At 52.7% G+C, this 24,636-nt stretch overlaps 2 protein-coding genes across 2 annotated transcripts; one reads left to right on the top strand and one right to left on the bottom strand.

The window, feature by feature from the left end:
• On the top strand, window positions 4–3,267 carry FAM180B (family with sequence similarity 180 member B). Its single transcript, XM_005690174.3, has 3 exons — window positions 4–1,170; window positions 1,955–2,025; window positions 2,234–3,267. The coding sequence occupies exons 1-3, from the start codon at window positions 1,032–1,034 to the stop codon at window positions 2,627–2,629; spliced, it is 606 nt and encodes a 201-aa protein (XP_005690231.1). The 5' UTR covers window positions 4–1,031; the 3' UTR covers window positions 2,630–3,267.
• C1QTNF4 (C1q and tumor necrosis factor related protein 4) lies at window positions 3,314–8,262 on the bottom strand. The gene is made up of 3 exons (XM_018059088.1): window positions 8,178–8,262; window positions 7,886–7,948; window positions 3,314–4,901 (listed from the first exon to the last, which is right to left on the bottom strand). Exon 3 carries the CDS (start codon window positions 4,894–4,896, stop codon window positions 3,913–3,915), a length of 984 nt encoding a protein of 327 aa, XP_017914577.1. The 5' UTR covers window positions 4,897–4,901; window positions 7,886–7,948; window positions 8,178–8,262; the 3' UTR covers window positions 3,314–3,912.

Raw genomic sequence — 24,636 nt, 5'->3', positions numbered from 1 at the left:
GCTGACTCCCTTAGAGAGACTCTTCCAAACCGGGAATCTGTTTCAGTGGGGCTGAATACTGCAGTTGTGGACAGGGTAACTTGCACGCCTAGATATACTTCTGAGACATCCTGGAACTGAAATGGAAAGTTCTCACAGTTCACAGGGCTTAGGACGGGTGTGGCATAGAATCTTGGCCATTGCTGGAGAAAGCCCTTTGTCACAGCAGACTCTCGTGGCAGCTTATGGGTCCAGGGGGCCCATGAAAATAGGGCAGCTCCCACCCACCCTCATCCTGTTCACACCACAAGGTTCCAAGAGCCGACAGCCAGGACCAGGGCACGCTGCAGCCCGTTTCGAACCCTGTGTCCTGCACCCTGACAGCGCATCAGGCCTGGGCTGAGGGAACCTTCCTGGATTCTGGTCTGAGCTGAGAATGTTGTAAACAAGCAGAGGAGGGTCCCAGTCTGGGGCCAAAGACAATCAGGAGCTGCCGACCTCTCGCCAGGAAACAGTACTCCCCATTCCAGCCAGTCTGGGGTGTGTTCAGCCGGCGGCTGAGTGCCTGAGGGGAAGAGTTCTCTGCCTGTCCAGGGGCCATTCAGCCAACCCACCAGGCAGCTGGAAGATCACGCTTTGCGGCTGTTGTTCTTGGCTACTGAGGGGCTTCCTGAGGCTGGGCCAGACTGAGTGTCAGAGGCTAGAGTCAGTTGCAGTGTTCTGGGGGTGAGGACAGATAGTAAGGCAGTCTTACTGCCTGGGGTTTCGCCTACCTCTTTGGGAGGGCCAAGCCTGAGCTGTTTGCTACCAAATGCCTTTTTCCTATTAACTAAGCATCCCGCCCATCTGGGCAGGAATAGGCTTAGGGCCTGACAAGCTGGGAGCCAGGCTCCTACTGCCAACAACCAGATTTCACATTTCTCTGGGATGGAAAGAGCCCCTAGGAAGCCAGAGCCCGCCCCTCCCTGTTGAGCGCTGAAGAACGACACGCAACGCAGGGAGCAGCTGGAGCAGCCTAGTGGAAAGCTGGAGCCCCAGTGTGTGCCAGGCGGATGGAGGTGCAGAGAGACCCTGCGAAGAACAAGACTCAGAGGGCCTGGTGGGGCATGGCTGGGACAGTGCAGTTCCTGGCTTGGCTGACGGTAGCCATTTGCCTCCTCCCCGGGGTGACTACAACCTACCACCATGCAGGTACCTGGGCCATAGGGTGGCGTGGATGGGAGCTAAGGCAGGCTGGTGGCTGACAGAAGTCACACTTGGTCCTATCTGAGCCCAGCAGGGCTTAGGAACTGTGGGTGTGATAGCTGCCAGGCTGCCCTGTGGAGTGGGGGACAGAATGATATGGGCTTCACTCAACCAGAAAGGTCCAGGTGAAGTGAGGGTGGTTCGCCCTTGGTGCTCTCAACGGGCCTCGGGCTTCTTCCGGCTGATGTGCAAAGCAGGACCTCCTGCACTGCCCTGGGCTTAGGGCAGACATTCCAAGGGTTAGGCAGCACCCCAGAGAGATGCGGAAGCTGCGGCAGACATCCTGCTTTGCCTGGCCTCCCGTCTTGCACACAGTCACTTACTGAGGAGCAGGAAAAGACTAGGTCCTTCTCAAAGGGGTCTTCACCTTTGGGGAGGGTCACTGGCACTGTTTCAGGTCACGCTGTTCCCCGATGATGATAGGGAGGGGTAATGGGAAGTGAAGTGTCTTGTGACTCGTTGGCCTGGAGCTCTTGGCCAGGGGAACTGTAGAAGTGCAAGGAGGAGTCCTGGACATTTGCCGAGATGGCATCTGGGTTCGGGCTGATGCCTGGGAGAGTGAATGTCTGTGTGCGTGTGTGTAGGGGGAGGTGGACATGGGGTGGCATTCCTGTTCTTTTGTAGATAGAACTTCTGGGCACCCCCACCAGGCAGCTCAGGGGCACTCTGGGGATGCTGGGGTGTTCAGGGTGGAGCTTGGCAGGGCCCTGACTCCTCTCTGCTGCCCCAGGGCAGCCCATGGACAGCACCAGCGTGGGAGGTGGCCCGAAGGAGCCAGAGGCCCCGGAAGTGATGTTCGAGGTCTTTCCTCCAGCCTGGGACGTGGGGGTGGGAGTATCCAGAGGTCCCCGAGCTCAGGGTCGGGAAGGGGGATGCCTCAAGCTGGGGCTGCTGGGGGAGGGGGCAACCCAGCATGGGTCCTACTGCCTGCTTGTGGCCCCCAGCACAATACTGCTCGCTGACCTGCCCCCTAGGCCCCAGCCCGCCCCTTACGTGGCTCCCCTTGCAGCTGCTCTGGGCGGGGCTGGAGCTGGATATCGTGGGGCAGCTGCGCCTCCAGGACGAGGAGCTGGCATCCACACGTCCAGGCCGCCGGCTCAGGCTCCTCCTGCAGCACCAGGTGCCCAGGGACTTGGAGGGCGCTGAGCAGCGGCTGCAGCAGCTCCAGGACCTGCGGAAGGGACCTCCTCTTAGCCCTTGGGACTTTGAGCATCTGCTCCTTACAGGCGTGTCCTGTGTCTACCGGCTCCACGTGGCCAGCGAGGCCGAGGAGAGAGGCCGCTGGGCCCAGGTCCTCACCCTCCTGGCACAGGAAGCACTCTGGGACCTGTGCAAGGGCTTCTGCCCCCAGGGCCAGCCCCCTTCTCTGGGGCCCTGGGCCTCCGTCCTTGACCCCTTCCCCTAACCTCCCCTTTTGCTTGCCATCCCTCCTTCCCCCTCCCCCCCAGCCCCAACCTGAGCCAGACCCACCTTTGGCAGGGGCTTCCATCTGGCAGCCGGTTCTTGCCACTGTGTTCGGGTCTCTGGGCTTGCCTTGTATAACTGGACCCCAGTCTACCCCTCCCCCATCTTCTTCCTCGGGCCCAGGTTCTGGGTCCCAGACCGGCAGGCACAGACCTAAGGGCAGGACTTGCAGGCAGTGTGTGTGTTTGAGAAGTGTGTTTAAGAGATGCTGAAAAGGAAGCTCCCACCCTCCAACTCCTACCCTGCTAGCCCAGGTAACTCCTCAGTGCCCAGTGCCCAATCTTATGTAGATACCTCTTTTAAACCCAACCAAGGCTCTGGGGGTCCCTAAGTTGCCCAAGTATCCCATCTAGGCTAGGAGAATAGACTGGACATTTTTAGTTCAGTCTGTTGGAAGAATGAGGGGAAGCAGGTGGACAAACATTATCTTTTGAGGGGCAGGGAAGTGAGAAATGTTTTTTTGGTCCATCTAACAAAGCTCAGAGAAGGGGGTGAGGTTGGGAGGAGATTGAGGCTGGCTGGAGTGGTTCTGATCCTGTGTAGCTCATCCCATAAAATGTTCTGTTCAGGCCTCCTGGAGCCCTGTGTCGTTCTGTGTCAGATAAGTTTGTTAACCGCGACTCTGAGCAAACCCCCCTACCCATCCTGGGAAGGCAGGAATCGGCAACCAGATACCAGCTGCCTTCCGCGTTCACCACCGCCCTTACGGTGGTGAAGGTACCGTTTCCTTGAATCCCATACACCCAGTGAGGCCGCGGGGTGTTGTCCCTTGTCACAGAAAAGGAACTAGATGGGCCCTAAAAATCACATCGGAGTTCAACGGGGAAGAACTACAGGGACAGACTGGAAACGGACATGGAGGGGAGACCCACGCGGAGTTAGACCGGACAGGAAGGGTCCAATCAGATTCTCACCTCGCTCGCCCAGGGAGAATCCTGCCCTCGGCCTGCCGACCCCCCACCGGGGTGGTCCCTCTTCTCCCGCCCAGCCCCAAGACAACAGCGTCGCAGTGAGGACAAAGCGCAGGACCCCGGCAGACAGGCGCCGGCGCAGGCCCACTTTATTGGCAGAGTCCGCCACGCGCGACGGGCCGTCATGCTCGCGCCGGCGGGGCGTTCGGGCCGCGGGTCCGGGCTCGGCATGCACGCCCCGACCCCACCCCACCCCACCCCACCCCACCCCACCCCACCCCACCCAACCCCGAGCGGCTCTCCGGGTCGGGGTTCAGAGCTCGGGCGGCCCGAGGCCCGGCGGGCCGGCAGGCGGGAGGTCGGGGTACACCAGGAAGCCGGAGAAGGTGATGTACTTGCCGTGGTTGCTGTAGGCGCCGTAGCCGTCGCGGTCGTGGCTGAGCAGCCAGACGGCGTCGCCGCGCCGCAGCGCCAGCATCACGCTCTGGCTCTGCATCTCGCGGCGCCGCGACGCGCCGTCGTCGTAGATCATGGCCTGCACCTCGTCGCGGTTCTTCATCAGCTTCACCGACAGCGTCTTGCGCGGCAGCTTGCCCAGCGTGAAGGAGAAGAAGTAGGCGCCGGGCAGGCGGCAGCGGAACACGCCGGCCGCCGCGTCGAAGTCGCCGCCGATGTTGACCAGCTCGGTGTCGAAGGCCAGCGGCCGGTGGCGCGGCCCGGGGCCCGCGTCCGAGCCCACCAGGCTGCGCGTGCGCGCCGCCGAGAAGGCCGAGCGCGGCTCCGCGGGCGCGGGCGGCCCCCCGCGCGCGGGCGCGTCGGCGTCGGCGTACACCAGGTAGCCGCTGAAGGTGGCGCCGGGCGCGCCCAGCGCGTACCGCGGGGCGCCGTGCAGCCGCAGCCACACCGCGTCGCCGTAGTCGAGCTGCAGCATGGCGCTCTGGCTGGCGGCGCGGCGCGTGCCCGGCCGCCGCTGCTCGTCGAAGGCCAGCGCCTGCACCTCGTCGCGGTTGCGCACCAGCATCACGGACAGGCTCTTGTGCGGCGCCTTGCCCGCCGTGAAGGAGAAGAAGTAGGCGCCCGGCACGCGGCAGCGGAACTGGCCGGTGGCCGGGTCGAAGTCGCCCCCGACGTTCACGTACACCTTGTCGAAGGTCACCGCCATCTCCGACGTGCCCTCCAGCGGGGTGGTGCGCGCCGCCGAGAAGGCCGAGCGCAGCTCCGCGGACCCCGGGGCCGGGCCCGGAGCCCCGCAGGCCGCCGGGCTCAGCAGGCCCAGCAGCAGCAGCAGCAGCAGCATGGCGCCTGGAACGGGAGGCACGAGGAGGAGGGAGGCGAGGGTTGTGGAGGGGCGGCCGGGGGCCGGGTCCCCCTGCACCGCCCCCCCTTGACCCACAACTCGGACTTCTGGTTTTCTACACACCGAGACCTCAAAATTTAAGTGGGCCTCGGTGTCACCTGGAGGGCCTGTTAAAACACACATTGTTGGCCCGCGCCCCTGCCTCGCCTGGGATGTGCTGTGCTTCGTCACTCAGTCGTATCTGACTCTTTGTGGCCCCATGAACAGTAGTAGCCCACCAGGCCCCTCTGTTCATTGAAGTCTCCAGACAAGAATACTGGAGTGGGTTGCCATTTCCTTTCCCACTCGTCTAGGATGAGGCCTGAGAATTTCCATTGCTCACAGGTTCTGAGGTAATGCAGAGATGCTGCTCGTCCAGGGACCACAGTTTGTGAACAATTAGATCAGTGACCTATTTTTTCTTTTTGTAACCACCAAACCCCTTTGTGTAAAATTTCGCAGATACCAGTGGAAATGCTCAGGTTCAAGGGTCCTAATGCCCTGTCTGCTGCACTTGCCACGTGCCCTTCTCCTTGACACCCAGGGGCCCTGGAAACAGAGGGTGGTCAGGGCGTCCGGGGTTATCTTCAGCTTCCAGTCGGCTACATTTTCCTGGTCTGTTCCATGGCCCTTAGCGTGCCGCTCACTCAGGCACTGGCTGGCTGTACTGGCACCCTCCTTGATGGCTGCTTTTTAAGCCCCCATCTTGGCGGGAAATAGCTGCTCCCTGACCTGACTCATTGGAAAAGACCCTGGTGCTGGGAAAGATTGAGGGCAGGAGGAGAAGGGGACCACAGAGGATGAGATGGTTGGATGGCATCACCGACTCAATGGACATGAGTTTGAGTAAGCTCCAGGAGTTGATGATGGACAGGGAGGCCTGGCATGCTGCAGCCCATGGGGTCGAAAAGAGTTGGACACGACTGAGCGACTGAACTGAACTGAACTGACCCGTTTCCTGGCTTGTGACCCAGTGAAGGGTCAGCTCCCACACTGGACCTCCAGAATCACCAGGGGCCCTTCTTGCGCTGAAGAGGTCAGAACAGTTGGGTTTTGAGGTAGTTCCCTCCCCCCACAAAATCAGAGTGAGAAGAGAAAGGGACTCTTTCCTCTGAGCTTTGGGGTTGGTCCCTGAGGGAAAAGAGAGAGCCAGGGGCTGCTGGGGATACAGTGGCAGAGGGGTTCCAGCGGGCTTTGCCAGGTCTGTGAGGTCAGCAGCTTGGTTCCTCGGTAGGAGCGCTGGGGTGTACAAGACTGGCAGCTAAACCTGGGCTCAGGTCCTGGCGCTACTCCTCTACATGCTGTGAAACCTTAGGCAAGTTCCCGAATGTCTCCAGGCACGGCCCCTTCTGTATAAACCGGGGGAGGATATCCGCCTAACAACCTTACTGAGGATGCTGAGATAGCAGGTGTGAGCACCTCTGTTGGATGGCAGTGCAGTCAGTTTTGGGGGAAAACTGATCTGATCAAGTGGTTTTTTTAATCTAATTTTAAAAAATTACATTGGAGTATAGTTGATGATCAAGTTCTTCACATAAGGGGTTAGGGTTCAGTAACCCTTACCCCTGGAAGCTTGGTGAAGGCACTACTTGACTCAGAGGATTGTCTCTCGGAAGATAGGGAGATGCTTCCTCCATAATGCTTCCTAGTAGGGCACAGGCTCTGGGGACTGAATTCCCTGAAGCCCTGAAGTGGAGGCAAAGTGGGAAAGAAAATGAGCTGGCAACAGCTTAGGATGTGGGCTTCTATGGGAAATGCCCTGGGAGTGTGTGTACCTTTGTGTCGCTTAGAGATGCTGGGCGCCTGCCAAGAAGGAGTGCCAGGAGCAGGTGCACAGATGCGCTGTGCTCAGCAAGGACGTTCACCTGAAGGCAGGTGGGCACTGGAGTGCGGCCCGCATCCTATTTGCCCAACAGTGTGGAACTGCTGCAGCTGGGGAGTGTGCCTTTTTCTGCTTCCCATAAGAAAGACCCCCAAGTCCCTAGCCCAGCTGAACACTCTCCTTCCAGAGACAGTACCTTTCCTCATTCTTACAAAGGTGCCCCTTGGGCTAGCCAGTCGCTTGTTGAGGGCAGTGGTGGGGGGAGTGGGGGTCCCTGCAGCAGTGATGATTGTACCTCCCAGTATTCATCGCAGTCCCTTTCCCAGGGCACTTCTTTCACCCATGTGGGTGTCACAGCTAACCTGCAAGGTGGGTGGGCCCTCTCCCATTTTACAGGGGAGAAGCTGAGGTCCAACCAAGGGAAGCGTTTTGGCCCACGGTCACCCCTGGGGCCCTGAGGCAAGCCTTGAATGGAGGCCTTTTGGCTCCAAATTCAGTGTGCTTTCCTCTCCACCACCTTTCCCTTCTAAACGTAGATATGTCCAGCCAACCTGTTATCTGCCTCAGTTTCCCTTTTTGCAAAAATAGGAGGGGAGAGAAGTGGAATGAGTCTTGGGATCTAGGGCTAAGGGGGAAGAAAGCAAAACCAACCAAAAATACTAACGTTTTTGTCTCCTGGGAATATGGGAGCATCACAACTCTTCCTGACCCTGCGGCTCTCCTAGCAGGTCTCGGCCCGGGATCATTCGCCCACTGGACCCTCGGTAATCTCCCTGCCGCGCCTCCTGTGTGTTCGGTACCCGGCCCTGCCCATTTCTCAGATCCCTAGGTCCCCATCATTCCCTAAGCCCCCTTCCCGGAGCAGGTCAGAGGTGAGAGGGTGTCAGGTGGGCGTCACAGCTCCAGGGAAGGAAATGGCTGTTCCTGGCTTCGTGCAGGTGAGGCTCAAAACAATCATCTTCAAAGAGAAAAAAAAAACTAGGACACGGTGCGCTGGACAGAGCCCCGGCGCCGACCGTGGAGGTGCAGCCATGCCAGGCTAAGGGGATTCCAGAGACCCTCCCAGCGAACCCCACTCCCCAGTCACCCCCTCCCTCAAGCTCTGCCCAAAGCGCCCTCTCCACCTACCTTGAAAGCCCCTCGGGCTCCCAAGAAGATGAGTCCCCCTTTCACGGAAGAAGCCAATTAATCCTTTCCCATTAAAAAAAGGAAAAAAAATCCCTCAGAAAATGGTGCCTTAGCCCCTCTCTCCCCCAGACCCCCCTTCATCCATCCTTTCGGATGAAAAGCCCTTGAGCCTCTTTCATGGAAGAAGCTCCCAGATCCTCCTTTCAGGGGAAAAAAAAAAGGATTCAATTCCCGGCCCCCGCTTCCCGTCAAGGAGGAAGCCTGGCTCCTCGCGCCCCAGAGCAGCCCTCACCTGGCTGCGGGCGGCGGTCGGCCGGGTTCGCTCCGCGCCCGCGATCCGGTCCGGGCTGCGGGCGGGCGCGGGGCTGCGCACTGGCCGCCCGCGCTGCGGCGGGGCCGGGCCTGGCGGGGGCGGCGGCGCCGGGGGCGGGCGGGGCGCGGGGACCCCGGGGCGGGTGGGCGCGGGGCGGCGAGGGAAAGCGGACTGCCGGAGAGCGAGCCGCCGGGCCCGCGCGGGGAGAGGCGGGCAGAGGCGGGCCGGGGGGGAGAGGGAGGGGCGCGCCGAGCGCCGGGGCCCAGGGGCACCGCACGGAGGCCCCCTGCGCGGGCCGCGCGAGCGCCCGCCTCGTCCTCCTCCGTGACCTCCCTCGGGCTTCAGCCTCTGGGTGTGCAGAGCAGGCATCAGGAATCCAAGTTAGCAGATGGGGAAACTGAGGCAGAGGACCACCCCCCCCCCTCCACCCCCCGCCCCACTCCCGTCCCCAGCCCCGGGGTGGCTCGGGGCTGTCTAGAGACCCAGGCTCCTCCCTGCTTGGAGGAGAGGGGGCTGGAGCGGGGCGCGGAGACTGGACTAGCCTCGGGGCTGCAAGGGCAGCGGAAGGGGAGAGCGAGTTCGGCGGGACAGGCTCGGGGCAGGGGAGGGGGTCTGCGGGAAGAGAAGGATAAATGGGTCAGTGCCGCCAGGAAAGGAGGGGCTTACAGTGACCGCGTTTTCTTCCTCCCCTCCAAATCGGAAAAGGCCATGGTTGGTTAGGAAGGAAGGAGGAAGACCAAACTCCCAGGCTGGTCAGAGGGGCAGCCCGGTGGGGGTGGGGGTGGGGGTTGTCCCGGGGAGGGGGCGAGGAAGGAGGGGTGTCCTTGCAGAACTGCCTTGTGGCGGGAAGGCTGCCTTCATAGCATCTGCAAGGAGGGAGGGGGTTGAGAAAGGCGATGGGAGGCCTCAATGGGTCTGTGTGCCGAGGGACACTGACACCCCGCCTAGCTGGGCCCAGGGGCGGGTGGGCAGGCCCCAGCAGGATCCCCGGGCTGGGAGCGGCTGCCGTCCCACCGCGGCACTCTCCGGGGCCCTTCCACCGCTTCCACCCTGGACTCTGACCCCACCTCCGGGAGGCTGCAGTCCTCTCCTGAAGGCTGTGCTGGGCATGCACTGGCTGAATGGATGGTCGTGAAGAGCCCCACTCCCAGCTGCCAGAAGCAGGAGCCCTCGGACTCAGGAGGCCCAAGTTCTAGTCCTGGTCCTGCCCCAGCGCCTCTGTGACCCCCTGCGCTCTGGAGCTCTCCTGCAGCTCTCAGAACCTACACGACCCCCGTTAATCCAGCATGGGTTAGTCCTCATGAAGGTGTTGACAGTGATGAACTCTTTAAATATTCTTCAGGTGTTGAGGGAAAGATGAGGTGAATGGATATGTACCTGAACAGAAAGGAATGGATGAGGCATTTCTGGCTGGGCACAGGGTATTCGGGGGAACACAGGATGAAGCCCCTGTCCAGCCCTTCCGGACTATCCTTTGTCTCCTCACCAGCCTGTAAAGGTCTAGGAGGGGTGTGGGGAGAGGCTTAGGAGGGCTGGGGAAGACAGGAAGCCGACCTGGGGCAGCCACAGCCCTTCTTAGGGCACCAGTGCCTCTTCTGAACCAGGAGGTTGAGGTTGCCATCATGAAGGTGTGCTTTGAAGGTGTGATTCTGATGGTGGGAGGACTGGGAAGAAGGCAGGGCTCTAGAGGCAGAACAGCTAAGCCCAGTGGGGCTCTGTCTCAGGCTGAAAGCCATTTGACCCTCCCTGGGTCCACAAAACGTTTCACCAGAGGAGTTAGGGTGGGGGGTGGAGACAGGTGGCTGAGGCAGGGTTTGCGTCAAGGGATGGGACGAGGTGGCCCCTGGCAAGGAGATATGGAGGAGGAGGATGCCTTGTACTAGCGGGCATCTAGGGGGCGGGCGCCCCGGAAGGGAAGATAGGGGGCAGCAGGGTTCAGAGCAGACAGCCCCAGGGCTCAGTTGCAGTTCCTGCCTGCTCCAGCTCTGTCCTGAACAAGTTGGAGCAACAGTAATAATTTTCATAGCAAGTTCCTTTCGCTGGGTGTTGCACATGCTACCAGGCCCCCTCTCAAGCCCCCAGGTCTACGTGGAGGCCACCTCCTGGCAGCTCCTGAGCTCGCTCTGTGTCTCTCCTGAGGCATTCCCAGCTATGGAGGCAAGGGTGGGGCAGGCTGGAAGTGGGAAATTAACACCCTCCAGGGTAATCCTCAACAAGGAGGGTCCAGAGTTAGTGGGTAAATCCTCTCGCTTTCAGTCCCCCTGAAAGCGGGACAATCCTCAATTCCCAGGTGTGTTCCAGTCTCAGACTCCAGCAGAATGGACCAAAGTCGTCCATGGGGAAAACCTGCTTATCCCTGTAGGCTTTGCTTGCTTTCCTCTCTTGCCTCACTTCCCCACTTGCTCACCCTGCTCTGGGATCACCTCCTAAATAAACTACTTGTATCCAAATCTCTCAGAGTCAACTTTTGGGGATCTCAAACAGAGACAATGAACCATAACTATGTTAAGTGCTTTTTCATTTCACCCCTTATTTAATTCCTATTTATTTATGGCAGTGCTTTGAGGGATGTGGGATCTTAGTTCCCCGACCAGGAATGAAACCCATCCCCTGCAATGGAAGCACAGAGTCTTAACCACTGGATTGCTAGGGAAGTCCCCTTATTTAATTTCTAAACATCCTCTGAAGTAGATGTCACGAACCCAGTTTCACACAGGAGCAGTAAGGAAGTCAGTGCACAGAGAGGGTTCAAAGTCAGGTCGATCTGGCTCCAAACCCAGTTCTTGACCTCTATCCTCTGCAGCCTTCCTGATTTTTTGATCCTCTCTGGGCCTTAGGTTTTCATCTGTAAAATGAGGAATGAGCCCTTGAGTATGAAGGGAGGCAATGTACCCAGTGCCTCCTGCAGCTAGACCTTGTCAGTGAGATGTAAGCAGAAATTATTAGGAAGGACGTCCCTGGTGGTCCAGTGGTTAAGACTGTGAGCTTCCATTGCAAGGGGGTATGGATTCGATACCCAGCGGGGGAACTAAGATCCCCCATGCCTTATGGCTTGGCAAAAAAAATAAAATAACAACAACAAAAATTATTAGGAGAGAAAGTGGTTTAAAGGGACTGACTAGGCCCACTCTTTTCGCCCTCACTTTTCCCTTTTCCTGGAATGTATGCATGAAGGCTGGAGCTCCAGTTGCCACATTGGGCCAGGAGACAACAATGAAATTTTCTGAAACAGTGTTAAATAGGGTACTCAGGAGGAAGCTGAGATGAATAGGATGCAGAGATCCTGCTCTCAAGGAGCTGATCATTTAGGGAGAGCGGCGGGATTTGGGTATAAAGAACCACAATAGGTAAAAAGAGATCAGCACCAGGAGAGAGGTACAGAAATTCCTCCTGGGGGAATCAGGGCGGTGTCACAGGAGTTATTTCCAAATGACGGTGAGGATTTTACATTGTGCTGGTAGAGGAGTAAGGGAGTGGGATCCAGTCCAAGTTAAAATTTTGGGCAAAGGCGTGGAGCTGGCATGGATGTGCCAGTGTGTGGCTAGTTGAAGAGGGAAGGGTTTGTGAAGAGACGCGGCAGATGAGGTGTGTGGGGCTTAAATGCTGAGCTAAGGAGCTCGGTTTAACCTGCAGCAGAAGGGAGAATGCCGAGAGCAGTATTTTAAGATTGTTCCAGCCACAGAGTGAAAGGCAGGGGACAGAAGAGGCAGGGAGATCCATAAGAATCTACTCAAAGTGTCCAATCTAAACCACACAGGGTTAGTAAGAAAGGAAACGAAAGGGCAGAAACAGATGGAAGAGAGGCTGAGAAGAGGTGAAGAGACAGAGGGCACACGCGCACAAGCTCACAATTTAATTAGCTTCTTGGTTTGCCAACGGATTACAGGGGAATTAGCAGAGCTCAGAGTCGAGGGACCTTGCTGGGAGTTGAGGGGAAGCTAATGAGAAAGGCAACAACAAGCCCCAGGGAGAAACAAAAGGGGAGGGATCATTAGCCAAGCAGAGAAGCTGGCAGGAGAAACAGATGTCAGGGCGCTGAGTCCCTGCCTCCCTGGGAGATTTCAGCCTTCCGGGGGGAGCAGACGTTCAGAGCGCCTGGGCTGGGCTCCTGGCCCCACGGCGCCTGATTCCAATCCCTCTGAGCACTTGGTAAAGAGCCGGGACTGGGGGAAGTTGGGAGTGGCTGTGAGGAGCAAGTTCTTAACTCTCCATTGGCCCTTTTCCCAGAAGCAGATCCCTAGGTCCTTCTGCAGATGGGGAGGTCAAGGCCTGCTCCTGACTAGACGTGGCAAATTGCATTTTCCAAAGACAGCTGTGACGGCATCTCCCATCCCACCTTGCTCTTACACTGGGACCACACACTACCCTCTAAGAGGCCTTGGGTTCACCAGTAAAAGGTGATGCCGCTTCTGTCTGGTGTTCGCTCTCTTGATTTCACACTTGGAATCCAGCCATCATGATGTGAGAAAGCCCAGGCCTTACGGAAAGGCTGTGTGTGGATGTGGTGGCCAACAGCCTGAGGCAGGACCAGTTATCTAATTTGCAGGGTCCAGGACAAAATGGAAAGACAGGGCTTTTTGTTCAAAAATTAAGAATTTAGGTGGTGAGAACTGCCTTACACCAAGCATAGAGGCCACGTGTGGGACTCTGTGTAGTCGTATAAGGCATCCTGTGCCGCTGGCCCTGACCCCAGCTGAGGTCCAGCATCCACTGTTTGCGGTACGACTACAGAAGCCTTCAAGATGACTCGGGGCCCAGGCACAGTCTGATGGCAACGGCGAAAGAGCTCCAAGCGGGACCCACCTGGCTGACCCAGTGCACTTCCAGATCCACTAGGGACAGAACTGACTGTTTTAAACCAGAAATTTTTGAGTTACTGCACAGCCTTAGACAGTTGGAACGCTGGCGGAGCTAGAACATGTCACAGTCGGACTGAAGAGGCAGCACACTGACTGAGTTTCCCCGCGAACCCAGACTCGTCTGAGCTGATGTTTCAGGTCCTTCTTGGCCCACGTTGGCAGAGGGGATTGGAGGCACAGGTAACTCCACACCCTCCCGAGGGCCCGCTCACTATGGAAGATGGTGGAGCCATTTTGAGTAAGTCTCTGTTTCTTGAGGTTAAAAACACTCCAACTTTTACAAGTTATTTCCTCTCCCCGGGTCTTGGTTTCTGTGGATGTACACTGGGAAGACTTCATAATTTAGGGCTTGGGAGTCTCTGGAGGGAACGCACGGAGGACCTGGTGGCTAGAAGGTGAGGGGCAGGTAGAGAAACTGGAAGAGTCAAGAGGGTTGACTCTGCCTCTTTCACTGGCATCTGGGAGGACCGGAAGGGAAGAGTTCAGCCTGGGGCAGACATTGACATGACTGGTTCCACTCTGGGCACTTAGATCACACCACCTTTGGGGGCTGGGAAATTGGGGGAGTGGGTACTTACATAGCATTATCAGTCAGGTAGAGACTATGACTAGGCAGCAATTGACTGGATGAACACCAAAACAGCTAGTTAGTTATGGTGGGTTCAGGGACATTTTACTCTGTGAAATGTTTTCTATCTCCCAAATTTTCCACAATGAATATTTAGTCCTTTCATTTGAAAAGTGATTTAAAATATCAAGAAAAACTTTAATTTCTTTCAAATGTATCCAAATACACATTGGAATTGGAATATTATAAAAGTGGGAGTTTAGAGAAGACACATGATTTAATAAACTGTATGGCAACGACTAGGCAGCCATCTAGAAAGCTCTAAGTTGGATCCATACATCTTATATACACACATGTGTGGACGCTCAGTCACGTCCGACTCTTTGAGACCCCACAGATTGTAGCCAACCAGGCTCCTCTGTCCGTGGGATTTCCCAGGCAAGAATACTGGAGTGGGTTGCCATTTCCTTCTCCAGGAGATGTTCTGATATATCATACCTGATACCAAAACAAATTCCAAACGGATCACATATTTAAATGTAAGAATGAAACAAAAAATGTACCAAAAAAAAAAATCAAGTGATATTAAAAAAAATTTCAGAGTGAAGTTTGAAGTATGATATAAAATCCAGAATTCATTAAAAAAAAATTTAAGCTTTTTACTACAGCTTAAAAGGAAAACATTAACATAGCAAACTGCCAGAAGCAAAGTCAAGACAAACTACAAACTGGAAAATATATTTGTAATTCATAGCACAAAGAGCAAATTTCTTTAATATATAAGAGCTCTGAGAAAAGAAGACTCAGTAGGAAAGTGGTACAAACAGTTAATAAAAAAGAAAATACAGGTAACTCAGAATAAGATGCCATCCTTTTTTTACCTCTCACGTTATCTAAGATCAATAGGTTTATAACATATTCTGTTGGTGAGGAGGTGGAGAAACATTCATACCCTTTTAGTGGGACGGTCAACCGGTACCGCTGGATAATTGGACATTATCTACCAAATTTTAAAATATGCATGCCCTTCAACTCTTTGATTCTATTTCCTGAAAAGCTGTTCTGATATACACCCGCATCTGAAATGACATGTTATTCACTGCAACATTGTTCGCAATAACAACAGAGGACCCATCCAATAAATTCTGAGGCATAGAATACTAATAAGTCTTTATAGAAGACTGGGGAGTCATTTTGCATATTGATGTGAAACGATCTCTAAGATTTACTGTTAAGTGGAGGAAACCAGGCGCACATTTGTGCTGAGGCGGTCGGCGAGCAGCTGAGCTACAGCCCGGCCAAGCTGTGGTCATCTGCAGTCTTTCAGAGCTGCTTCATGCATCGCCTCCACAAGCCGTGGATTACAGCAGCTGCATTCTGCAGGTATCGTTTCTCTTCCCCCTCACATTCGCTCCCCTGCCTAAAACAGTATTATTCAACTCTTGGCTGGCTTTTTGTTTTTGGCTTTCTACATGAGAGTCTTTCATCTCCTTTATGTCTTAGCTTGAACATCACCAAATGAGACAATATTTCCTAACAACTGTCTATAACCCAGTCCTATTCCCATCACCCCTAAAAAAAAAAAAAAAGCAAACAACTTGCTATTTCCCGTTTACTCGTGGAATTTATCATTTCTAACATATCTTTCATCTATATACTCTAGAATGTGACTTCCATATTAAAGGTTCGTTGAATGAATGCTGGTTACGTCTTTTGCTCTAAGATCCTCATGTGTATTGTTTGGAAACTTTGTTTTTGTTGCTGTCATGTAAAATCTGCACGCCAGTACAGGCTAGACTACTCATCAGGCTTCTTTTTCCGTAAGTCTGCTCCGGCTGTACTTGGCCCTCAAAGTCATCCCTCGTTATAAATGGAGAGAAGACAGTTTTATGGAAGGAAATAATTTTGCCTCCTTTGCTTTCAATAAGATGACCTCTTTTCTCCTCTGACTCAAATTTCCTAAAAATTTATTTTTTTTTTAAACCAGAATTCCACTTTTCCACTGATGCTTTCCTGAAAGAGTTCCCATGAGTTTCCACTTAAACAAGAAGAGGAGTTTAGGACCAACCCATTGTAATATATTGGAAAATCTGTTAAATGTTATGCATTTTGTATTCAAGACTTAATTGAGAATTGCTTTAAGTTCAGGTCTCCATGCTGGAAGTGTTATAGCTATACTGTTAGTTATTATAATAACTTTTTTGTAATTCTAAAGTAATAGTTTATTAGGTGAGAGAGATCCTTATGACCATTTCTGAGTATACACTGGGTCTATATCTTTGAGTAATGAATCAAACAGGTTCATGAGTCATGAAATAAATATTAAGGAAATAAACTGCACAGAATGCTGCCATTTCTATTTTTTTTTAAGTATGCATTTGCTTTTTTTGTGCACAGAATACTTCTGAGAGAATCTTCTAGAAACCATTAACAGCAGTTGCCTCCCGGCAAGAGGAACGGTTATGGGAGAAAGACATCCTTTTCACTGTTTCACCCTTTTGTACCTAAAATTTAAAAAGGCAGGGAGAATCACTATCTTTTTAAGCAGCTGCTGGGTTCCTGCTGGCTCCTATTCACCCTGAGGTCAGCTGATAGCCCTCAGCCTTTTTCATATGCACCGTCAAGCCAAACTGCCTTCATCTTGTGCTAACGCAGCTGATTTTTTAAAAATACATAAAAACACAGGTCTTTCCACTTCTTTCAAATTCACCCTGTTAGTTTCAGCCCACTGTTTTAAGATATTTTAGGGTCTTGATTCTGACACCCAAATATTAGCTTTCCCTCCCCATAGTGGTGCCATCCGCATTTCCAGTGTGATAGACACGATTAACCTCTGAGCTGACCAAATGCAGAATCTAGAAGCATGAACTTTAAGGCTTCTCCTCGGATTTGCATCACTTGAATAAGCAACCTGAGGGGGGCAGCGCAGTGGTTAAATGGGCTAGAAGCCCACCAGATGGGCAATCTAGGAGTAGCCACTGTTTTCCTGGTTGTCTCGATTGAAAGACATTTGATGTCTAACTGGAAGCAGGGTACAATATGTCCAAGGAAATGATCCTAGGGGCTTTCTAAAGAAATAATAGCAAACTGGATTTCTGTTGGTATTATCTTGTTTTTAGTGAAGGTACCAGTTCTTTTCATTTCTTGTTGTTCAGCTGCTAAGTCGTGTCCTACTCTTTGTGACCCCATGGACTATAGCAAGTCAGGCTTCTTTGTTCTCCAGTATCTCCCAGAATTTGCTCTAACTCATGCCCATTGAGTCAGTGATGCCATCTAACCATGTCATCCTCTGCTACCCTCTTCTCCTTTTGCCTTCAGTCTTTCCCAGCATCAGGGTCTTTTCCAATAAGTCAGCTCTTCACATCAGGAGGCCAAAGTATTGGAGCTTCAACCTCAGCATCAGTCCTTCCAATGAATATTCAGGGTTGATTTCCTTTAGGATTGACTGGTTTGGTCTCCTTGCAGTCCAAGGGACTCTTGAGAGTCTTCTCCAGAACCATGACCCACAATTCAATTCTCTGGTGCTCAGTCTTCTTTATAGTCCAACTCTCACATCCATCCATGACTACTGGAAAAACCATAGCTTTGACTCCAAGGGCCTTTGTCAGCAAAGTGATGTCTCTGCTTTTTAATATATGTCTAGGTTTGTCATAGGTTTTCTTCCAAGGAGCGTCTTTTAATTTCATGGCTACAGTCACCGTCTGCAGTGATTTTGGAGCCCAAGGAAATAAAGTCTGTCACTGCTTCCATTTTTTCCCATTTGTCATGAAGTGATGGGACTGGATGCCATGATCTTAGTTTTTTGAATGTTGAGTTTTAAGCCAGCCTTTTCACTCTCCTTTTCCACCTTCATCAAGAGGCTCTTTAGTTCCTCTTCACTTTCTGCCACTTTCTTTTTCTAGGTGTTCTCAAACCCAGTTTAATTATATAAACCCAGTTCATTATATTCTAGAATAAGGTTGGGGATTCCCTTGAAGTGTTCCCACCTAGAGTTTCCAGAATCCACCTTTTTCTCTTTTGTCACATCAGGACATTCACAGCCATCGGGCACGGGGGGCCCGTTCCTTTCTGCATGGCTTCCTCATGTACAGTGGCAAGGGCTCCAGGATCTTCTCTGCAAATGTTTAACACCATTTCATTAATTTTTGGCTGCACCACGCAGTACGTGGGATCTTAGTTCCCTGAACAGGAAATTGAACCTGTGCCCCGTGCATTCGGAGTGCGAAGTCCAAGCCACTGGGCCACCAGGAAAGTCTTACAACTTGTTTAAATGAGTGTCTGGGCTTACTTACTGTCTTTTCTCTGGAGTTTCAGTTTCCTCTATCCCACATTTTCTTGCCTTACTCCAGTTTAGAAATGCTCTTTGATGAAGAGTGAAGAGAATCGGGGTTGAGTATCCTGCTTTCCAACAATTGCTGACCTGACATGTTCACCCCCATCCTCTTTATTCCCCCTTCTCTGAATGTGACCAAGAACGTCTTTTACTGTCTGCACTCTTTCAAGTCTCAGCTTACCAAGGACTTCAACCTTCCTCCTCTTACACCTGCCTTTACATTTGTGAGCCTGTCAGGGAGCTCTCTGCACAGCTCTGCTGGTTTCTTTGGGTTTTCCCCTTTTCCTGTTCGAGGATTTTCTGCAGATCAAAGTGTTAGTCATTCAGTCGTGTCCAACTCTTTTCAACTCCATGGACTGGAGCCCGCCAAGCTCCTCTGTCCATGGAATTCTCCAGGCAAGAATACTGGAGTGGGTAGTCATGCCCTCCTCCGGGGGATCTCCCCCCCCGCAGGGGATCTTCCCCACCCCGGGGACTGAACCTGGGTCTCCTGAATCGCCTGCAGATTCTTTATCATCTGAGCCATCAGGGAAGATGGGCTGTCCTCATTTTCTATCTCAGAGCCTCCTCTCTCTCTGGTGCTACATTCCCAGTTAAATCTCTGAACGTGAGATCCTGTTTTCTCTCATTTCTTAATTTTCCTATGACCCTATTATTTATTGTCTCGCCCACTCATCCCACGGCCGGCACGCCCTTCTTCCTTCACCTGTCCACGGACCCCATGTCACTGACAGCACCAGGCGGTCCTCTCCCATGGTCAGAGACCAGGCTGGCGGAGCCGCTCCCTGGTAGGAGCGTCCTCCCACTGGGAGAGGCACTCGTCAAGGGCGCTCAGCAGGGAGCTGCGCGGGACTGTGGCTGCCAGCCCCCACCCTGTGGCTGGGCAGGCAGAAGTGGACTCCTGAGGGCTCGTAGCTGCCAAGCGCTCACCTGTCAGTCTCACCTAGAGGCTTCTCCGGGGCTGCCATTCTGCTGCACGGAAAACACGCAGGATTCGGAGTCAAGCTTATCCAGGTCTGAATTCTAGCCCTGTCCCTTCCCAGCAAATTTTCTCTGAGTTTCCATTTTTTCTCACTTGAAAAATGGGGATATTACGGAGTTGACGGGGTGACCGAGTAACTATACACTCACACACACCCCCGTGCTTAGGTTTTCAGTACCCATCAACCCGTGCGGACCTCAGGCTCCTGGTTTTCACAGCGTACGCTCTTGGTGGACTGTGCTGTTGCTTCTTTCCCCTTTCTGGCCGAGCTGGGTCTCCCGGACACCCTGCAGTGTATGTCTGCGCCTGCTGAACCTTGCTGTGATGAACCACACCCGTGACCCTTAGATCCTTGAATCTGCAGATACAGACGGCCGACTCTATGGATTCAGTGAGGCTGACTCAGCTCTGGCCAGTAGAGTACTCCATCCCCGAGACATACCGAATGGACGCTTTACAGACGGAACTTCCCTATGAGATCTTTACTCTGAAATTACAAGCTCTGTGACCACGTGAATGAAGCTGCTATTTATCATCTAGTTGCCTAGTGGAGAGAGCCTGTCTGAGGGAAACCAGGCTGAGGTGGGGCAGAAGGATGTGGCCTGTGGGAGTCCTGAGGCCTTTGTTTGCATCAACAGGTTAACCACTGGCCATTTTTGTTGCTTGAGACAATAAATTTCTTTCCTTTTTTTTGGCTCCACCGTGAGCTACGTGGGACCTTAGTTCCCTGACCAAAGCCTGACACTGCACTCCTTGCATTGGACTCGAGGCATCCTAAGCACTGGACTGCCGGGAAGTTATCTAAATCCCACCTCTTAATTAAGCCAGTCTGCTGGGCTTCTGAGTATGCAACCATGATATACAATGATATATATATCCACATGGTTATAAGATCACAAGTTCTCTCTCATCATTTCATTTTTACCTCGTTTAAATCGGTTTCCCTATTTTTATGTAGAAAAATAGAACTCAGTATATGCACATGACATCTTAGAAATTCCCCAGGTTTGCAGGCCCAGATCTGGATCCTGGTTTTGTCATTTATCAGTCTTGGGTAAATCAGTTAAACCTGAGCTTCACTTTTCCATCAATAAAATGGGACTGTTTCTTGTTTATATGGCTGTTTCATGGGTTGAAGCTAATGGATCTATGGGCAGATCATGCAGCAGGCCGCCAGCAAATGCTCTACCGTTAGGTGGTAAGGAGGGCTTCCCTGACGGCTTCCCCCAGTGGTGAAGAACCTACCTGCCAATGCAGGAGACACAGGTTCAATCCCTGTGTTGGGAAGATCCCCTGGAGGAGGAGATGGCAACCCTCTCCAGTATTCTTGCCTGGAGAATCCCACGGACAGAGGAGCCTGGCGGGCTACAGCCCACGGATTCACAGAAGAGTCGAACCCAACTTGGTGACTGAACCACCAGCACCATCTTACACCATCTTGACAGCTTTACTCTGTATGGCTGTCTGTAGGGGCACCTCTTTGCAGGCGACACCTCTTAACCACCATGGTTTCCAAGTTGATCATGGCCTTGACCAAGGAGAGTGCAGAAACTTTTGGGAAAAGATGAAAGATGAGGAGGTGGACAGGAATTTGAAAGCTCAAATGGTGGAGGAGATGGAATTAGCCGTTTTAAAAAACATTTGCCACTGCAGAACTCTACACCCACTTTCTATTTATAAATATCCCAGTCTCCCGGCTTTGCTCCTCCTGCACAAGACTCCAGCGGAAAGGAACAGATACAAAGAGCAGCTGCGAGCCAGGGACAGATGCGCAGAGCAGAAGAGGCTGGAGGAGAGCCGCCTGCCCGACGTGGGTCAGGTGCATGAATTCAAGGATTCTGGGGCAGGACGTCTCACGAAACTTAAGTCAGAAAGTACTTTGTCCCTTGCCAAACGCCTGTTCCGGCAGAGGAAAGGTGCAGCCATCCTCCATAACCGGACCACGCCACGGAGCCCCAGCTTTACTGCCTACCGTCCTGCGCTGGTGGCGGGAAGACAAGATTGAAGGCTGCCGCGACAGCTGAGCAGGGATGACGCGCTGAGGCGGTGGGGACAAAGGGAGGATGACAAACTCAAGAGGCACTTCTGGGAATCCAGCCCTGACTTCTGAGAAGAGGGAGGGGTAGACAGGACTCGAGTCACCTCCGGGCTTTCAGCGTGGCAAACAGGGTGATCAGCAAGCGTGGAGTAAGGCACCAGCGCAGGCTCGGGAGGTGGGCTGAGATGTCACCGAATCTCAAGATAGCGAACAAACGTTTATTGAGGACTGTGTGCTAGGGACTGTCCTGGGTGCTTGCGATAGCGCAGAAAAACAGCGCTGAAGAAATGCGAGGACTGTCAATGGAGGTGCAATTCCACTTTCCCTCACGGCCTTCCCTCGTTCTGTGACTTTGCCTGCGTTATCTGGACTGGTACCTTCTAGTCCTTAAATAATCACAACAGCTACCACATTCCAGATAGTTACTATGACATTGGATTCGAATTTACGCTCCAGTAAGAGGAGTATTACCCTCATTTCAGAGATGAGGAGCCTGAAGCTGAATACAATCAAATCACTAGTCCCAGGTCACAGGGCTGCCAAGTGACAGAGGGGGGAATTGCTGCCCTCCCGCCAATCTGCCCTTAGAGAACCAGCTCAAAGTCCACTCCTCCATGAAGTCTTCCCGGAGTCCCCCCAGCTGGATGTGAGCTCTTCCTCTTGTGGATCCCAGGGAGCTTGGTTTCAACTGGCATCACTGCAAGTATACCAGGGCTTGCTACTTTTTCTTTGGCCTCAAAGAAAAAAGCTGCAGTGTGGGGCCTTAGTTCCCTGACCAGGGACCAAACCCACGCCCCCTGCACTGGCAGCGTGGAGTTTTAACCACTGGACTGGCAGGGAACTCCCAGGCCCTGGTTTTTCACACGTGGTTCCATTTAATCCTCCCAACTTCCCTAGTTCTGATGCTCTCGTCAGACTCCGTCCTCTCCTCAGTGCACAGGAAGGCCCAGGGGGCCGTGGAGATGTAGGGCCTTCCCCACGGCCCCTGCGCAGGGCTTCGCGCGCTGAGTGGCTGCGGTTGTGTGTATAAACTCTCAGTGTGGTCCCCTCGGCAGCAAGGGTCTGCGATGCTGGACTGCAGGAGGTGGGGAGCTGTCTGACGTGAGGCGCGGCTCTGTCGTTTCGTTTTCACCCTCCTTTTTCGCTTCCAGCCAGAGGACACACTCACCAGTCTCTGGGGTGCCAGCAGGGCAGGGCTGCAGACAGGATGGAAAGTCGGTAGGCACACTTCTGCTGCTTGTCCTTATCTCACCTCTGGCTCTGCATACTACTCAGTTTGGAAATAAAAACCGCAAAGCCTAATAGATTTTTCCGTGGAAATGTGGCATTACCAGGGAACAGTCCATTCTTCTGGCTGCCTGAGGGAGGCAAAAATTAGTGCTAGAAAAGGTTCTCTCACCCCAGGTGGCTTCTTGGATTTGGGACGGGGTGGGTTTATTTCATTACTTACTCTCCCTCGGGTAGCTGGCGAGTCTTCAAAAACTCCTCCAGGTCACATTTTTGTTTCTCTCCCTTTTCCAAAGCACTGTCCTTCAGCCATTTTTGGTGTGTGGTACTAATCTGAATCTACTTGGAAACATTCTTTTTGGGGTGGTAGTAAGTTGGTTCCAGAACAACTGTGGTTTTTAATACAAGATCTAACTGATCCCAGACAGGAGACTGGGGCCCCGGCTGCAGAGGAATCCACTTGTAAGAGCAAAAGGCAAGTGGGCTTTTCAACATTTCCTCTCACGACAGTGTGTCTGGAAGACCTGCCTCCCCAAGACAGCGTGGGAAGGCAGCGAACAGAGGAAGCTGACTCATATGGACAAAATTGGTTGGAAGGGAAAACAGTTGCTTTAGAAAACTAATTGCTGCTACTAGCCAAGATATTCTTCTGCAATTGTCGGGGGGGCGGGCATTGGTGGCAAAAGGACCTTTCATTTGCAACTTCCTCTCTAGGACAAAAATCAAGAGTTCAAGATTCTGATTCTCTCAAGTCTGATGAGACAATAAAATGAGGGATCAACAGAGGGAGAAAAAATGAGATATCACATGTGACATCCTTAACCCTAAAAAAAAAAAAAAAAAAAACCTTCAGATGAGATAAAGACACACATCTTTGTCTACTTTTAAAAACAAACTCCAGAGGAATTCCCTGGCAGTCCGGTGATCAGAACTCTGTGTTCTCACTGCTGAGGTACAGGTTTGATCCTTGGTTGGGGAACTAAGATCCCAGAGCTGCATGGCTCCACCAAAACTAAAAAGAAAAACAAACAAAAAAACCACCCCAGAAGTCCAAAGATACAAATTACTATGGCACCTAGGGAGGCAGCATGAATGAACCCATCCAATAGGCAAGTATGTTTCGGAAGAATCCACTGAGGGAATTCCTTGGTGGTCCGGTGGTTATGAGTCCATGCTTTCACTGCTGAGAGTCCAGGTTTCACCTCTAGTTACAGAACTAAGATCTCATGAGCCGAGGCAAAGAAAGAGAATCCAGTGAGCTGACATGTAAATAAATCACTTTCAAAAACCGTTAGCCTTCAGATGGAGTAGGGAGTTCCAAGACACTGGACTGATGAGCCCATAGGAATAAAGCCTTCCCATACAGCAAGTGTCCGAGCTGTATAAACCCCAGTAGCCTAGGAAAGCAACGGTGATCATTTCTATCTTCAGTTGCTTCACCTACTTATCATCCTGCAGAGGCAAAACAACAGGTCTCTTCTGATCAAAGACTGTTTTACCCTATTCTACAGAAGGCTCTTTTCTTTGGTTCACTGATTTGACTAAGAGGGAGGGCACTTGTCCTCAGATGGATGAACCCCTTACCATTCGGCTGACTGGCTACTTTCTCTCGGCATTTCATTGCTCCTAGGGAGCAGCAAACATGCCTTGGAATGTGACTCAGGTTTGAACTTGGCTCTGAAACATACTAGCTATATAATTCTGAATGAGTTACTTGGGTCTCATTTTCTTTATTTCTCAAGTGGAGATACCTACTGTACCAAAAGCTTACATGACAGGCGGGACAGTCACGACCATTGTTCTCCTCACTTCCCTTGTCTGCCATGCACGGCACCTTAAACTGACCAACTTCACGCACTTACTTCACCAGCTACACTTTTCCTACAAAGCCCAGGGAGGCTGCTGTTTCCGTGGGCCTGTTTTAAAGGGATCAATATAATTTTTTCCCACAGATTTTCAGATCAGAGAGAAGTGATGCTACTGCTATGTGAGCCCTGAACTCAGTGTGGGATGCAGCTTCTCTTCTGTCAGCTTAGTTGGCAATATCATTACAAGCCTTGGGGGAGGAAGCGTTTGAAGGCGAAGATCTTGTCCAGCTGAGAGGACTTAAGACAGACTTCACAAAGAGACGACCCTAGAACTGAATTTTACCACACAGGGAACACTTCAAGGGAGAGAGGGAAGGAGGACGTTTCTAGAGGAGGAAATTATAGCCGAATTATGGTATGTTTAGGTAACATGAGAAGCTGGGACACAGGACTGGGTTTAAAGTTTCTTTCATCCTGAAGTTGTCTGTATAGCCTGGTACTTTTACAAGCACCCAAAGTTCCAGGAAACCCCACATTCTCTCCTTCAGTCAAGCTTCAGTGACCAGCACACTCCCCAGGGGGAATATTTCCTGGCAACTGAGCCCAGCCCTGCCAAGGCAAAC

The sequence above is a fragment of the Capra hircus genome, chromosome 15, assembly GCF_001704415.2.
Source record: "Capra hircus breed San Clemente chromosome 15, ASM170441v1, whole genome shotgun sequence".
Classification (NCBI taxonomy): Eukaryota; Metazoa; Chordata; class Mammalia; order Artiodactyla; family Bovidae; genus Capra; species Capra hircus.
The sequence above is the reverse complement of the archived record's forward strand: the minus strand, read 5'-3'. Positions and strand labels throughout refer to the sequence as shown.